The 16,076-nt window shown below is 39.0% G+C and overlaps 1 protein-coding gene across 2 annotated transcripts in view; it reads left to right on the top strand.

The window, feature by feature from the left end:
* pag1 (phosphoprotein membrane anchor with glycosphingolipid microdomains 1) overlaps positions 1–16,076 on the top strand; it is an 89,906-nt gene that overhangs the window by 57,994 nt on the left and 15,836 nt on the right. For both annotated transcript variants that reach the window (XM_041809161.1, XM_041809162.1), the window contains 5 exons: positions 2,165–2,396; positions 4,271–4,328; positions 12,632–12,728; positions 13,150–13,319; positions 13,578–14,012. In XM_041809161.1, coding sequence (XP_041665095.1) covers positions 2,209–2,396; positions 4,271–4,328; positions 12,632–12,728; positions 13,150–13,319; positions 13,578–14,012 — 948 coding nt within the window. In that variant the 5' untranslated portion in view covers positions 2,165–2,208. The remainder of the gene's footprint in view (positions 1–2,164; positions 2,397–4,270; positions 4,329–12,631; positions 12,729–13,149; positions 13,320–13,577; positions 14,013–16,076) is intronic.

The following is a 16,076-nucleotide window of genomic DNA, read 5'->3' as shown; positions in this document are numbered from 1 at the left end:
TGGAAGACGGGGAGTGCCCCCCCCCACGGCTCCCGCACTCCCTCGTCACATTAGCATAGGCAGAGCAGAGAAACACAATGGAGTTTTTACCAGCAGGAGAATCACGTTTTCTAATCTGGGCACACAAACCGTTTCAGACATCAGAAAAGAAGAGCGGGAAAGATGTTCATCTGTTTATTCATGCCAAAGTTCCTCTACTTTAAATACTTTATTTGTGAATCAAGCCTAGACAACGGAAAAAAAATCTCTTCCTCAAACACAGGACTTGACAAAAATAAAATTCAGTCCAGCTGCCATGACTCAGAGTAAAGACAAGCATTGTGCTGCTAGCTTTGACTGTAGCATTAGCTTGCAAAATTTTAGCGTTTATTTAAATCTCATGTGCCTCACTACACCTCCCTATCACCATGTCATTAGCATGATAAAATTGTAATTATTCAATCTTTTCCCTAATAGCAGCCGTAATAGAAAAAGTGTTGTGTTTGGCAGCTACTTGTTGCAAACCTTGTTGCAGGGGGGTGAAGAACAGTTGTGTTTCGCTAGCTTTGACCGTAACATTAGCTTGCAGAATATCCAGAACTGTCTGGATGCAGACTGTTCATCTGAGATGCCATATATCTCAGAATGGAAATACACGCTAAAACGTTTTAAATAGAACCATATTAAACTTCCGTTTAGTGTTAGGACACCAAAAGTTGAAATTAAAAAACTGACCTTCAAAACATGATTGCAAACAGTCTGCTTACATTAAAAAGCTTGTCCTCCAAGAAAAAGAGCACAACCAGCATAGCTGTCATAACGAAGTTAACTGCATAAGCTACATAGGTAACACAGCTACATAGCTAACTAAGCTAAACCTAAGCTTACATAGAAAAAGAAGCTATGGCCAGCAGCATCTGTTTTTAAAACCCCAAAGAAGAGCAGTGCCTTGCTAACAATGAAAGTGAAGTTAGCTAGCAAAACATCTGAAATTAGTATTTTCTAATCATAAAGATGTTACATCACAGACTGCTACGTAAGGGAGACCAAACCCTACTGGAAGCTGCTGTTCTCAAGGTAGTCTGGGTGTCAGCCCCTCTCGCTGACCGTTTATGTGAGAAGCCGTCTATTTCAGAATGGAAACAACGGTTAAATGTATTTCCAGGTTTTCAGTCTCACAGTTACATTCCTAAAATAACTTCATTGCAACAACACAGACTAGGCAACATTTCATAACTAAAACCAAGAAAAAATTTAGAGGTCTAAACCAAGGGGGTAAATGAACAAAAAAACACGTTCCAGAAGTATTTACACGAACGGGGGCTTACTTTGTTAGCTTTAGCAAAGTTATTATAGCTAGCTATTATGGCTAGTCTTGATAGAAGAATAGCCAGAAGCTTTAAATGCCACAGGAACATGAACATATCCCTATCCCATTTGTATCACAGGCCAGGAAACGCAGTATCTGCAGGTATTCAAGTCTCGGTACCAGAATAGGCATCAGGAAGTGAAAATTATAGGAATTACTCTAACTCTGGCTTGACATTGTCTGCCCTCCATTTCTAACAGACACAGCAAATGTCCTCTCCTGCACACACAGCTATACAAACCCTCTACTCCACATTTATTTGTTCAGAGTTTTGTTGGGCTCAGAGAATCACACAGGCTCATCCCTGCCACCCCCTACCCCTGGCTGTGAATCACCCACAGCACCACACAGCACCATAAATCACCCGAGATAGCATCAGGGGTTCCATCAGTTCAGAGAAAGCAAACTTTTGCTGTTAGACGAGGACGTGATGAGGTTGCTTATGCTGTGCGCAGAGCCCAGACAGACACCAGTTGTGTAGACTAAAGGACCACTGCAGCAGGCTCTCTGTCTGCACTGCAGTCTGACTCTGACATGTGCTGCCATCTGCTGGCCACTTGCAGGCACAGTTTGCAGTTAAGATAAGATACAATGGCGTTTTCAAGCCTGAATTCTTTAAATAAGATGACAAAATGAGATAAATAAGATAAATAAAATGAGGTTTTTGGATGTCAGAATGTATAATAGTGTAAAACTCAAATCGAAAACATTTTATTTAATTAATTATTTTTCTTTATTCTTTTTTCGGTCTGCACAGAATTAAAACAGCACAATTAGATGTCCTTTTCCCCTTTTTTTCCTACTCTGTTTCGCCAGGCGGTACCTATCCGATGTCCTCTCCTCCCACAGTGTGATGCGTCATGGCTCCGGTGCTGAGTGGAGTGTGGTGGGGGCCGGAGGCCGGTGTCCTCGGGTCAGGAGCGGCAGCTGCTACAGGCGTGGCGTCATGGCTGGGCAGTGGGCAGCTGGTCATGGCCGTCACTCTCAGCACCCTGACTGCCCTGCTACTGCTCTCTGTGCTGCTGCTGCTGTGTGCCAGCTGCAAAGGGTGAGCCATCAGACATACACAATAACAAGCACAGCACTGACCTTTATGTGATTACTGGTTTTGTTTTAGGAAGCACAAGCATATTCTGAGACATGTCAGAAAAGTCTGAAGGGTGTTTTGTTAACAACTGTGTAAATATAGGAGCAGTCTGCAGACAAATAACTAAGCAGAATCTCTCTGGAAATGCTGGCGGTGCATTGTAGAGTTAAGAATAGCACAAATACCTTAGAGGACATACTTGGCTTAAGTTAAAATAGGTATGGCAACAATGAGGAATAGTTTGTTATGTGTCCTCATGGAATATCATATTTTATTTTTAAACATGAACAAATGATGATTTAATGAGTGTGTGTTAATGCTCACTTTGCAGATGGATTTTCTACTGAAGCTGTTTTTATATTAGTGCTCCTGACAGTCAGACTACTCCTGAAATCCTCTCCAGTCTCTTGTTCACATACAGTGCATACACCTCTCAGCAGACTTTCACTGATTAACAGTAATGATAATTTACGGACACTAGTATTTAGAATAGGGTACATACTAGCAGCAGCTTTAGACCTGGAAAATCTGACTTTTATATGACTGAGTCTGAAGTAGTGCTGAGCGATTTGGGAAAATAATCCAAGTGTGATTTTTTTAATCCAATATTGCGATTGCAATTTAATATGCGATTATATCTTAAGTTCCTTATCTTATTTATTATCCAACAAAAACAAGCAACAATTCATTCTATATTATAACCAACATGATATTAGATTAAACTAGGTCTGGACAATTTTGAAAAACTATCTAATTGGGATGTTTTGACTCATTTTGAAAATTGGATATAAACTGTTGTACTAAAGGGATGGTAATTTTAATATAATTCAAATATTTAACGAGAAGAACATACAAAAATGAAGAAAATAGGATTTGTTTGAAAAATATTCTAAAATTATGCCACTAGAATGAGTGCATGTTATGTAATGCAAAATATCTCTGCTGCAAAATAAAGTTTTAAACTGATATTTTGACACAAATTTCAGGTTAAAGAAATATTGCACCCAATGCGATTTGTAAATTGCAGCAGGCCATTTTGCGATTTAATCTCCTTTGCAATTAATTGCCCAGCCCTTGTCTGAAGCATGAGATGAGCTGTGCTAGGTCATTATTATTATTGTTAGAGTTAGATAGGTGCCCCTTTTCTACAAATAATGAAATTAAGCACTATACATCTGTAGGTGCATTGTTGTGTTATCGGTTTGTCATCTTTTATAAACATGCAGGAGTTCATGGTTATAGCAAAAGGCTGCTCATCTTTGATTCAGACTTCCATAGAGAGGAAATATTTGTGTATAGGAATGTTGTGTTCCTGTCATACAAGCCAAATAGTCTCTGAAAAGGTCCTGGAAAGGTCCTTCATAAAATGTGAAGAGCAGTGGTATGGGACACAAGGAGCAAGAAGATGATCTTAAATAAATGAAGCAAAAATGGCTTTGAGAGCAAAGCAGCAGAGTCCAATGTAAGGATGACAACTTTGGTCCTCATATTAGTGTTATGTGTAGTTTAACATATTCACTGTATCAGCAAAAGAGCTGACATGAACATGTTTAAAAATAGAAAAACAACGGAAGATATTACCACAGCAGAGCAAAAACATGTTAAAGAAGATTTATTCTGCTTATGACTATCCCAGTGGTTACATGCTAGTATAAGGGTATTAATGTCATCAAATGTAAGTGTAGAATCAGACATCATTGTTCGTGGTGGCGGTGTATGATGCCCTTTTAGTCACAACAGTTCACATAATGTGCTGCTGTGTTTGCCTGTGTTCATCCAGGAATTGTAAATTCTCTGTCTTTCTTCTTACATTGTTACACTTTTTCTCTTTTTAGACAGAAGAAAGCAGCCAATGCACATCCAGCAGGAGACCATGAGAACCTCATGAATGGAGTGAGTAACTTAATACTTCAGAGTTGTTAAAGAAATAATGCACATAACTTTATCATTTTTATATAAAAAGATTAACAATGCTGTTAATGTCACCTTAGCTTGGCACGGTAAATAGTTAGCTTGACTGCATACAAATTATACAATTTAACCTTAGATCATGGGTAGGACCCAGACACAGGCCTGCTCACAAAATTGGCCCCTGAAAACTCAGAGTATGGGCCTTCCCTAACTGATTTATTGATGATGTCAACGCATAAGTGTTAGATCAGTAGCATTGGTGCTAGCATCCTGGCTAACCTTATTTTGGGGCTGAAAAGTGTGTCGAGCCATTATTGGGCTCTGATGTTGAAATTATTTATTCATGCCTCTTTTAACCTCTTTTTAATCTCCTTTCACCACTGTTTCTGCTCATTTTTGCCTCATTTTAACACTTCTAACCCTTTTTATGGCTAATTTTTGCCTATTTTAAACCCCTTTGTACAACTTATTCTGGCTTTTTTTTTTGCCTTTTTAACCATTTTTTTGCCACTTTTTAACCACTTTTCAACATTGTACACCCATTTATGCCCCTTTTTGAATTTTTGTAACCAATTTTTGCCAACTTTATCCCCTTTTTGCCTCCTTTAACCTCACCCATCTTTTTGCCAATTATTGCCACTTTTAACCCATTAATGCAAATTTTAACTTTTTTTTTTTTTGCTAATTTTAAATTATTTAATTATTTTTCTGGAATCCTCATGTTTGTACACATGATGGTTTAGCTATGAAGTCTGACATTTCTTTCCAAGTGATGTGGTTATGGGCCTTGAGCCCCAGATTTGGTTGGGCCCAAGAAAGCTCTCCCCTTTCTCCCCCCTTATGAATGGCCTTGCTCAGACAGATGTAATAATATCTTATTATTGTGGTACATTTGTAGCAACCTGCACAAACACAGAAATTTCCCAAAATGTTCATTACTGGTTTTTAGAAATTTAAATGCACACATTGAAAGGAAAATTACTCTTTTTAGAGGGCTAGTAAGGGGGAAAGGTGCAACTTTTAAAATTTTCCTAAGGTTTTTTTGTTTGTTTTTTTTTGTTTTTTTTTTTTGTTTTTTTTTTTGTGTGCTTGAATTTAGATATGAAGTAGACTAGTGTTTCTCAACTGGTCTAGTGTCAGCACCCATCACCACCTCCTCAAGGACAAATCCCAACCCAAATTTCTTCAAATGCTTAATTATAAGGAAAGGTTTCTAATTAGAAATAGTTAAGCTTTTACTTGAAATAGAACAAAATATGTTGCAGGACAAAGAGCTGGAGACACATAATAAAAGCACATCATAGATGTCACAGCCCACTGAAGTGGCTTCGTGACCCACTTTTGGGTCCTGAAGCCAGCAATTGAAAAGAGGGAAGAAGGCAACCAGGTTTTAAATCAACTTTCCACTATGTCAGACAAACTAATCACATGTTTATGAACCTTTGTATATTTTGCACTCCCACACAAACATATACTGTACACATTATGCAGTGACCCACACATGCAAACACTCCTGACTGGGTGAAAGTTTTCTGACATAGTCAGAAAGTCAAGAAACATCAAAGATCAATAATTTTATCTTGATATGACCAAAAATAGTCCCCCAGCTGTGTTCTTGCTCTCAAACAGCAACATCCACATTGTGTTACTGAAGGAACAAGACACACTCCCTCACTAGCACTCCTCATTAGCCCTGGAGTGTGTGAGTGACATGTCTGTAATCAGGCGGTGTGTAACTGCTTGTAAATGAGGCTGTGGATGGAGCTCCTACTTTGGCTGCATGCCTGAGAAACAGCACATACACATGTATGCAGGCTGACACACTCCTCCTCTGATGTTCTGTGACACACAAACCCTCTGACATTTTCTCCATAACCCACATTCATTAAAGTGACACAGAAACATACACAAACAAATCCTCCTTACACACAGTTGACTGACAGCCTCAAGTTGTAATTATTTCTGATCAAAGTGGTGTTCTCATATCATGGAATTGTAACATTTAAGTGTTTCTTTTAAGACAGTCATTGAGAAAATGCTTTTTTTTCAGTGAAGAAGCAGAAAAGGTAAAGTCTATTTGAGATGGTAATGCTGAAGGGCAAAAAACTGCAGTTCTTTGGGTGTCCACTAGAGGCTGGCTCTAAAAACAAAGGAATGTCCATCAGGTTTAATGTTAAAATGCACAGCTCCTTACAAGCAGTAGTTTTGCTCTGACTGTTGGGGTGCACCCTCGGCTGCTGGATCTTTCACCACAGCAGCTGGAGAAGTTAGATCACAAGATCATGGGTGAAAGACAAGTTAGTGAGAAACCTGCAGTAAATTATGATAACAAGCATGTAAAAAGTGAGAACAACATGTAAACAATAGGTTAATTTTCCCTGCCGGAGTTAATTTGCTGATCACTTTGGTATTAATCCATGACTTTTGCTTCTACCATGGTTGAGTGTATAGGTAAATTAAAGGTCAATACTTCTGAGAAAAGATGTGGGTGGCAAGTAAAATCATCTTTAAGATTTGCTTCTCTTCATCCAAGGCATTGGAATACCTCCAAACAACTGCTTGTAACATCACATTGATATAGTGACAAAATTCATAATCATGAGTCCATGAATTTTGCTGTATTCTGAAATCAAGAGGCTTCTCTGCGCCTTCTCATCCCTGTTTGGGTTGATCTGCTCTGTGTAGACTGACACATGCTGGCAGCGGGCCGAACAGACAGGCGCTATACATCCTGTGGAAACCTAAAGGTCGACTAGAAAGGAAGCGATTTGAACTGGAATGTGCGTCGCTGATGGAATGTTGCTATGTGGTAATTGGGTTTAAGACCCCTTCATCTCCGCTTCCTCTTTTTAGGCTAATCAAAGCCAAATGCAGCATTTCTATTATGGCGACCGTCATCACTGGACTCCTCAGTGCCTCTTCAGACACCAATGGCTGACGCCACCGAGACTATTTCCGTGTTTTATACAGTCTATCATAATGACACCATGTCCTCAGCATAGAGTCATGGAACAAAGATAGCCATTACTGACTCCTGTAATAGTGATGCTTCAGTAGCCAAGCAACATTTAAGTGTGACAAATGCCCAGCTTTTACAGCTTAAGTGACATCCAGTCACTCTCTTATCCTGTCACTCCCTCTGCAGCTGTGTGGGAGCACATACACACTTCTCTCAGCCCTTCTGCTTTAAATGGATATCTTCACTGTAACCCACAATTACAGGGTGTGGTCAGATAGTATCAGGAGGGGCCTATTGAAATGACAGACAATGTCACAGAGCGATGAGTCAAATGAGTGTATTTATAGGGATGAGTGGATTGGCTCGTCTCACTCACCTGCTGTCTCTTTAAGTATCATCTTTCTAACCATGTTTGAAGTGCTTCATTAAAAGGAAAAAGAAAATATCAATACCCTGTAGGAAATGCTTACAAAACAAAAAAAAAATCACTCAGCATAATAGGCGTCTTTCTGATGATTTACATTGTCAGATGTGATTGTTGAGATTTTGTGGACTAGTCACCAGTACTGATTTGATTGATCCATGTTCTCATGTAGTTTAACAGATAAATCACAAACAATCATGACTATTAAACTATTTTTCTTTTAGACTTGGAATAACAATCTCTAGGAAATGATCTGTCCCTTTTCTAAATCATTAACTCTGCATTATGGTGACCTTATTACCATATTACACATGCCCATTTATAATACAGAAAGCCCATAGCCTAAAGTTAAAAGGAAATCAGAGTAGCTTGGGTGCATCTCAAAAACTTATATCAAGTAAAAAGTTAATCTTTCCCCATGATTTACTTTAGAAAGTTACATTTCTATCTACTCTAGATTCATCCCTTCAGAGTGAAACGTTTCAGGCTTTTTTTGTTTTAATGTTGATGATGACAGCTCATAAAACTCAAAAATCCACTATCTCAAAATATTTAAATATTCTGGAAAAGTCCAATTTACAAATGTCTCCTGAGCCTTCATTCTCTCACTGTGGTTCAGTACATACAACCACAGTCTTGGGGAAGACTGCTGGCTTGACAAATGTCCAGAAGACAATCACCGTCATCCTCAGCGAGGAGGGTAAGCCACAAAAGGTCACTGCTGAAAGGGCGGACTGTTCTCAGAGTGCTGTATGAAAGAATATTCAAGCAAAGTTGACTGAAGGGAAAAGTACGGTAAGAAGAGCAACAGGGATGAGCTCAGCATTCAGAGGACTGTCGAATAAAGCAAATTCAAGAATTTAGGGGAGCTTCGCAAGAAGTAGACTGAAGCTGGAGGCAGTGGATAAAGAGCCACCACACACAGACAGGTCCAGGAAGTGGACTAGAAGTGTCATGTTCTTTGTGTGGAGCCACTCATGGACAACAGAAGACGTCATCGGCGTCTCACCTGGGCCAAAGAGAAAAAAACTGGTCCAAGTCCTGTTTTCAGATGAAAGTCAATTTCGCTTTTCATTTGGAAATCAAGGTCCCAGAGTCTGGGGGAAGATCTAAGAGGCACCGAATCCATGGTGCTAGAAGTCCAGTGTTTTCAGTTTCCATGGTCAGTGATGGTTTGAGGTGCCATGTCATCTGGTGCTGTTGGTCCACAGCTTTATGAAGTCCAGAGTCAACACTGTCAGCCATCTGCTAGGAGATTTTAGAGCCCTCCATGCTTCCATCTGCTGAGAAGCTTCATGGATACTGATTTTCTCTTATTCACTATATTTCACTTTGTGTGAGATGAATCTAGAATATATGGAAGTTGCACTTCTTAGATTAGATTATTTTTAAAATGTGCCTGCATGTACCAAACTTTGATTTATGTATTTATTCTGCACACAGAAATAAATAATCAAATGAGTCTAACATTAAAGTCTCACATTAAATAAAGTGGCAAACATTATGACTGAAAAATCAACTAGTAAACAGCAAGCAGGCTTATGAATGCCTTGGACTTAGTTCCCTTTGAGTTAAACAAGACAACTGAAGAACAACTGCAACACAAAGTCAAATTCAAAGCACAACATAATGTCACTCCTGTTTAGATAACAAATTTTGTTTTATTACATGGTTAATCTCCTGTGTTACAAAGTAGATTGATTAAAAGTACATGAGTATTGTCAAGAAATTCATCCAAAAGTATTACTGAGTTAGTTTCTTCTCCAGAAAATCTGAGTCACAATTTTCTGAAGAAGACAGACAAATCTATTTAAAGTCAGATAATAAGCACTCCCGTTTAGCTGGGATGGAATGATTCTTGTTTGATAAACAGATGTTCAACTATGAGATTGGCAGTTGAATGAGTCATATGTGATTATTTGGGGTCACCCCTGCTTGAAATAAATACTAGAGATTAAAATTCAAACTTTAAAAATCCATACTTGTTGATTTTACTGTTTTGAGTACGCCCAGTATTGATGGCATTCTTTAGCTATAGAAAGAAAAAAAAAAAAGTCTTTCTAGTGCATGGCCCCATTGTTAATCTAAAATGTTACATAACTCTGAAATGATCGATAGCTCTACTACAAGCATCTTGATCAGGATTTGAATGTGGCAGAAAAAGAGGAAAGATAAAGCTTCAAGAGTTCTTCTTTAGAGAGTAAAATATCTTTTTTGTTCTTGTAACTATGTGTCAGCTTGGTTGTGAAATTAAATCATCAAAAACTACATTTGAGGTATCTGGGTCACAAAATAGTTAAAGATTACATCATAGGAACTGACAGTTATGAGAGTGATTGGCCACTAGGTGGGGGTGTGGAGCTTTTGATACTCACTTTGAGCTCTTACCAGAGGACAACAACAAAGATTAACAATGACACAAGCACCTGCTTTTTATACTCTCAGTGTTTTGTAAGCTTTCAGTGTTGGCTGATGGAGTGATATCGTTGCCCTAGTAAACAAACAGTTAATCTCTGAAGTGTGTTTTAGATAGTCCATGCCTGAATGTGGTGGGTGCTGGGAGCATAAGATGGTTATTTGTGCAGTTTCCTTTCACCGTCAGTCATGTGGAGTCGACCAAAGTGTTGATTGGAGTGTTTTTGTCACACATAGAGCTGCGGTTCATCTAGCTGTGTGATGTTACAAGCATAGGAAACAGCCTTCATGTAGAGGACACAGTTTAAAGACTTCCTCTCTGCTGAAGTGTCCTTGAGCAGGACCGATTCCCTGCCAGCTGCAGGGTTGTTGTTTTGTAGCCTTGACTTTCCTGTTGAGAGAGGGAAGGTTAAATAGGGGAACAAACGTCCCTGTGGGTTTCCTCTTTTATGGTATTCATTTTTATTCATGTGGCACCACTAATGCCCGTCATTTTACCCTCCTCTATCACACTGTGTTTCTATTATTGGCTTGACTTCAGTGTCTTATTTGCCAAAAGAGTATAGGATGTATGTGTAATTTTTTGTAGCATTTTATTAAAAAGGACCAGCCCAGCTAGGCATGAGCCTTATCTAACAATCATAGAAAAAGAAGAATAAAAATCTTCATCAGACAAAGATACAGTGCCTAGAAAAAGTATTTACCCTGTTGGATGTTTAACCTTTTTATTAGTTTTATAAATCAGTCATGGTCCAATGATTTTGCTTTCCCAAGAAAATACAACAAAACCCTCTTTAATGTCAAAGTGACAACCAGTTCATACAAAGTAAGGTCAATTAAATAAAAATATGAAATGTAAATTAAGTGCCTACATAAATATTCACCCCCTTCAACGCAGAATTTAGTTGATGCCATTTTGGCTGCAATCGCAGCATTGTGTCTGTGTGGATATCTCTCAGTCAGGCTTGCACATCACATTTACTCCATTCTTCTTTGCAAAACTGCTCAAGCTCCGTCAAGTTGCACAGGGATCAGCCACTAGTTCTCTATTGGATTGAAGTCTGGGCTTTGACTCAGCCACTCCAGAACATTCACCTTGTTGTCTAAGACCATTTCTGTGTATCTTTCGCTTTATTCTGGGGGCCATTGTCTTACTGGAAATAAATATTCTCCCAAGCTGTATTTCTCTGGTAGACTGAATAAGATTGTCCTTTCAGCCTTCCAGGAATGGCTGCTGTGAAGCATCCCCACAGCATGATGCTGCCACCACCATGCTTCACCAAAAGCACCATTTTGGTCTCATCAGACCAAAGAACTTTCTTCTGCTTGACCATGGAGTCTCACACATTCCTTTTGTTGAACTCTAGTCAAGAGTTAACATGAGTTTTCTTCAACATTGGCTTTCTCTTTGCAACTCTCATAAAGCTGTGACTGGTTAAGAGCCAAGGCAACATTTTTTGTGTGCAGAGTCTCTCCCACCTCAGCTGTTGAAGCTTGTAACCCCTTCAGAGTAGTCATAGGTGTATTGGTGGTCTCTCTCACCAGTCTCCTTCTTGCACAGTCACTCAGTTTGTGAGGACGGCCTGATCTAGGCAGATTTACACATGTGCCATAATTCTTCCATTTTTTTTTTTTTTTTTAAGATTTATTTTTTGGCATTTTTTTGTGCCTTTATTAGATAGAGGAGGACAGTGGATAGAGCTGGAAACAGGGTCAAGAGTCGGGGAGAGACATGTGGTAAAGGGCCTCAGGACGGATTCGAACCCAGGCCACCTGCGTACATGGGGAGCGCCTTTAACCACAAGGCCACCTGCTCCCCATTCTTCCATTTTTTGATGATGGATTTAACTAAACTCCAGGGAAAGTTTGGTGTCTTTGAAATTTTTTGTATCCATCCCCTGACTTATACTTTTCTCCGAGTTGCTTGGAGTGTTGTTTTGTCTTCATGGTATAATGGTGGCCAAAAATACTGATGAACCAGTGACTTGATCTTCCAGAAACAGGTGTCTTTATACTTCAATCATTTCAGGCACATTCACTGCCCTCTCACTAATTGTGAGATTACTGGCACCAATTGGCTTGACCTCTGGTAAATTAGGACAGTTATTTTAAAGGGAGTGAATATTTATGCAGTCACTTTTTTTAGATTACACATTTTTGTTCATATGACATTATTTTGTAGAAATATGTTTCCATTTTGACACTTAAGAGTTTTATTGTTGTTTTTTAGTCAGAACCCCCAAGTTACACTGTCCATGATTTATTTATAAAATCAAGTCAAATTAAGGATTTTTATTGCAGAGATCTCAGTCATATTCTTGTTGACACATGCATAGATTTTATTTTAACTCTTCAGAAAATTGAACTCTTTCTTTGTATGTGTGATTTGTTATTGAATGTTTTTTTTTATTATTTATTTACCTGAATGATTCTTTGAACTACCTCTGAGTTCAGCTCTGTGGTTAAAACATTTCCTTTGTTGTGCAGGTGTCAGAGAGAGAGACTATCAGCCAATCAGCCGACAGTCCTGCGACTGATGGGGCGGTCAGCACCTCTCACAATGGTCCTCTTACCAGCGGTACAAGTAAGCCCAGATAGTTAGCTTTAGATTAGAATATTATCTTTTTGTTTTCCTTTTAATCAACTTGTTAGATAGTGGATCCCCTTCTGCAGAAAATACTTCATTTTTATGCTCTCCTTTACTTAAATGATTTGTGACTTCCTGATGAATAATTTCTAAGCTGCTGCTTCTGCTATACAATGCCTTTGTTGTCTTTGTTTTATTTTAAACCTTAGCTGATGTTGTTTAATTACCATATCTATATAGAAGTGTTACTCATTTCTAAATGGGTGGGGATTAAATATCAGTCAAGGCAGACTTGTACCAAGTGTGACTCATTCAGCAGAACTTTAAAATGAATCTTTAAAGCACTCATTAAAAAACCTTAATAAAATGAAAAGCCTCCTGCTCACCCTGATTCTTCTTTTTTGCCTTGCTCCTCCAGTCCTCACGGACACCCAGGACACCAGTCCCCAGCCGTCAGAGGAGATGCTCTCCAGCCAATCAGAGCTCAGGTCCTCCAAGTGTCCTCAGGACCGTGAGCTTCCCAGTATTCCTCCCAACAACGCCCTCATCGGGGACGGACCCCCTGCCTCAGGGGACAGCACCTATGAGGTCATTGTTGAAAGTCACCTAAGATGGGAATCATGTTTAAGAGAGCTTGAAATTTGTGAATAAGACTAGTGTGTTTGTTGGTTGGGCTGGTGATAGGTATCCAAATTTATTAGGCTAAGGCTCAAAATAAAGAGCGAAAAAAAAAGTGATTTTTTTAAGCATTAGCTGAATTGATTGAGTTTAAAGTAAGAAAACAGCAATGTTGTATGTTTTCTTTTTATTATTTCAAAGAATCGTAAATCTGTATCTGGTACCCAGGTGGTGAAGGAGATGGCTTCTGCATCACGTGATGTCAGCGTTGAAGATTCCCTGTATGAGACGGTCAAGGAACTCAAAGACCCCCTGCCACAGCCTGGCCTCCCTAATGGTACCATCCAGCTGAGCTCGGATGACCCTCCTCCTCATCATCCCCCTGCCCTTCTCAACGGCCACCTAAGCCCCTGCACACCTGAGCGGGGACCCCTGTGTGCAGGGGTCGAGTACGCCTCCGTCGACCTGAATAAGAAGAGCCGCCACAGTGCCGACATGGAGGCAAAGAGGCGCTCGGATAATGCTGGCGCTCCTACTCGTAAACCTCTGGAGGAGCCAGAGGATGACTTACCTCCACCCGTGCCAGAGAAGGTTCTGGACGAAAATGACAACCAGCCGGTGATGATGAATGGGCTGGTGGGGGCCGGGCTGCACAACGGCGAGGTTAGGAACGTGCACATATTTAGTCTTACACCTGTCGAATCTAATTAGCTTACATTTGAATGAAGCCAGTTCGTTCCTTATTAAATGCAGCCGAGAAAACCTCAGCAAAGAACAATGAAGAATTGGGGATGATTAGATTGGAAAATAAGTATTTTTATTACAATTTTCAGCCAAAGAGTGGCCTTTGAATTCAACTTTTAGTGAACCTAGAGTTAACCTGCAATTTTTTAATGGTTTTATATAGCTCACTTGGATTTTATTTGCAGTTTCAAGTAGGTTTATAAGAAATAAAATGCTGTGAAGGCAATAATTGATTAAACTCTGACTTTGTTTTAACAGAAAATCAATGTAAAAACCGTTCAGTGGAGTGATTATACAAAACATTGCAAAGACAGCAATTTAGAAGTATATTCTTAAAAGATTATAGCATCACTGTAATTTTCCAGTGGCACAAACATTTAAAACAGACACAGAGCCTTTTAGCATCAGGAAGAGTTAGCATTAGCAAAATACAATTTTTGGCAGTTAGCTAAACTTGCATCTAATAAGTTAATCAATTTTTTTAAAGAAAACTATTAGGAACCACCTTTTCTCTTATAGGAATGTCAAAAAATGTTTTTTACTTATTTAGCAATGGTATTGATGTCCTTTGATATTTTATTATTAAACCTCATTTAGTTTTAAAAAAAATATGAGCAATATTCAACTGTTCAGACCTCTTAAACAGAGCAGGAAAGGTTTGAGTGATAAACATCATCTCCACTAATCACTGTGATTTTGTTTCAGTTCAAACATTTGCTTGAGGTTCTGGGTTTAGATCACGGATGAGCCCCCATATGCGATGAACTGGCTCACACTGAGTGTCATGGAAGTGAGTCACATAAGAAATGAGTTTAAAAGGTTAGATTATTATTAACAGGAAGAATTACAGGTTACAAAAACTTAAATAACTACTGAACCATAAATCGAAGCTGTCTTTTTTGCCATTCCAATGACGCTATCTGTGCCATCATGTCTTTCGTGAACTTGAGTGACTTTCCAGAGCATTTAAAGATAAAATCCACACCAGTTACCCTTAATATTGAACGTCTTTTTACCATTTTTTTAATACATTTTTCGATCTTTTCTGCTGCTTTTCTGCTTAGATTTTCTAGGGTACAAAATTTAGTACGAGGCACAGGGCCCGTTAGCATTAGGTAAAATTAGCATTATCAAGATAGGATGTTAAACAGCTAGCAAGAAATCTGAGCGCCTAAAATAAGGGTTTGCTATTTAAGTCTCAGTAATTCTGCTATCTCTAAAGTGGGGACATTTTTAGAAAAAACATATTCTTAAAAAAAAAAAAAAGTATTTATTACCCAACAATGTTGCTAACTAACAGTCAAGACAGCAAACCGTAAAAATGACCTTTTTCCCCCCAAAAAGTTTGATCAGAATACAGAAATGCTGTTTACTTCCTAGAGTTTGATGTTGATTTGTGTTTTTGGAGACAGCTATGCATAAAACATGACAATGTGTTATTTGTCTTAACAGTGTTTTTGTGAATAGCCCCTTTTTTTGCTGCATTTAACAAACAAGCACTATGCAGTCCTTCTCCAATTCTCAAGTTACCTCTGGCCCAATAACCAGCTGTATCTCCCTACAGATTTGAGGTGGACTATCTTATTGAAAAAACACTTGCTAAAAGAGTCAAAGTAGCTTGAGACCATGGAGAACAAAGAATAAAGGAAGATGTGTCACCACTACAATTATCATCTGCTGAGCTGCCTGCTCAGTGCCGCCTGAGGGAGAGTGACAGACCAAGGGATGAAGTTTAAGAGAGACGCAGGGAATGAAAATGAGAACTGTAGTGGAGAGAGCAGAAGAAAGTAATAGATGAAAGGGAGATAAAGACGGGGAGACGATGGCTCAAGAAGAGCTAAGAGGAGCATAAAGAGTGAGATGGAAAGGGAGTAAAGAGTGTGAGAGAAGGAAATAAAGAGAAAAAGAAACCCAGCAGGGTTAAATGAAGACATCTGCTGTGGAGAGGAGGGAGAAGAGAAGAAAGAGCTTGAGATGGGGATG

The sequence above is a fragment of the Cheilinus undulatus genome, linkage group 16 (genome assembly GCF_018320785.1).
Source record: "Cheilinus undulatus linkage group 16, ASM1832078v1, whole genome shotgun sequence".
NCBI classification, from domain to species: domain Eukaryota; kingdom Metazoa; phylum Chordata; class Actinopteri; order Labriformes; family Labridae; genus Cheilinus; species Cheilinus undulatus.
The sequence above is the reverse complement of the archived record's forward strand: the minus strand, read 5'-3'. Positions and strand labels throughout refer to the sequence as shown.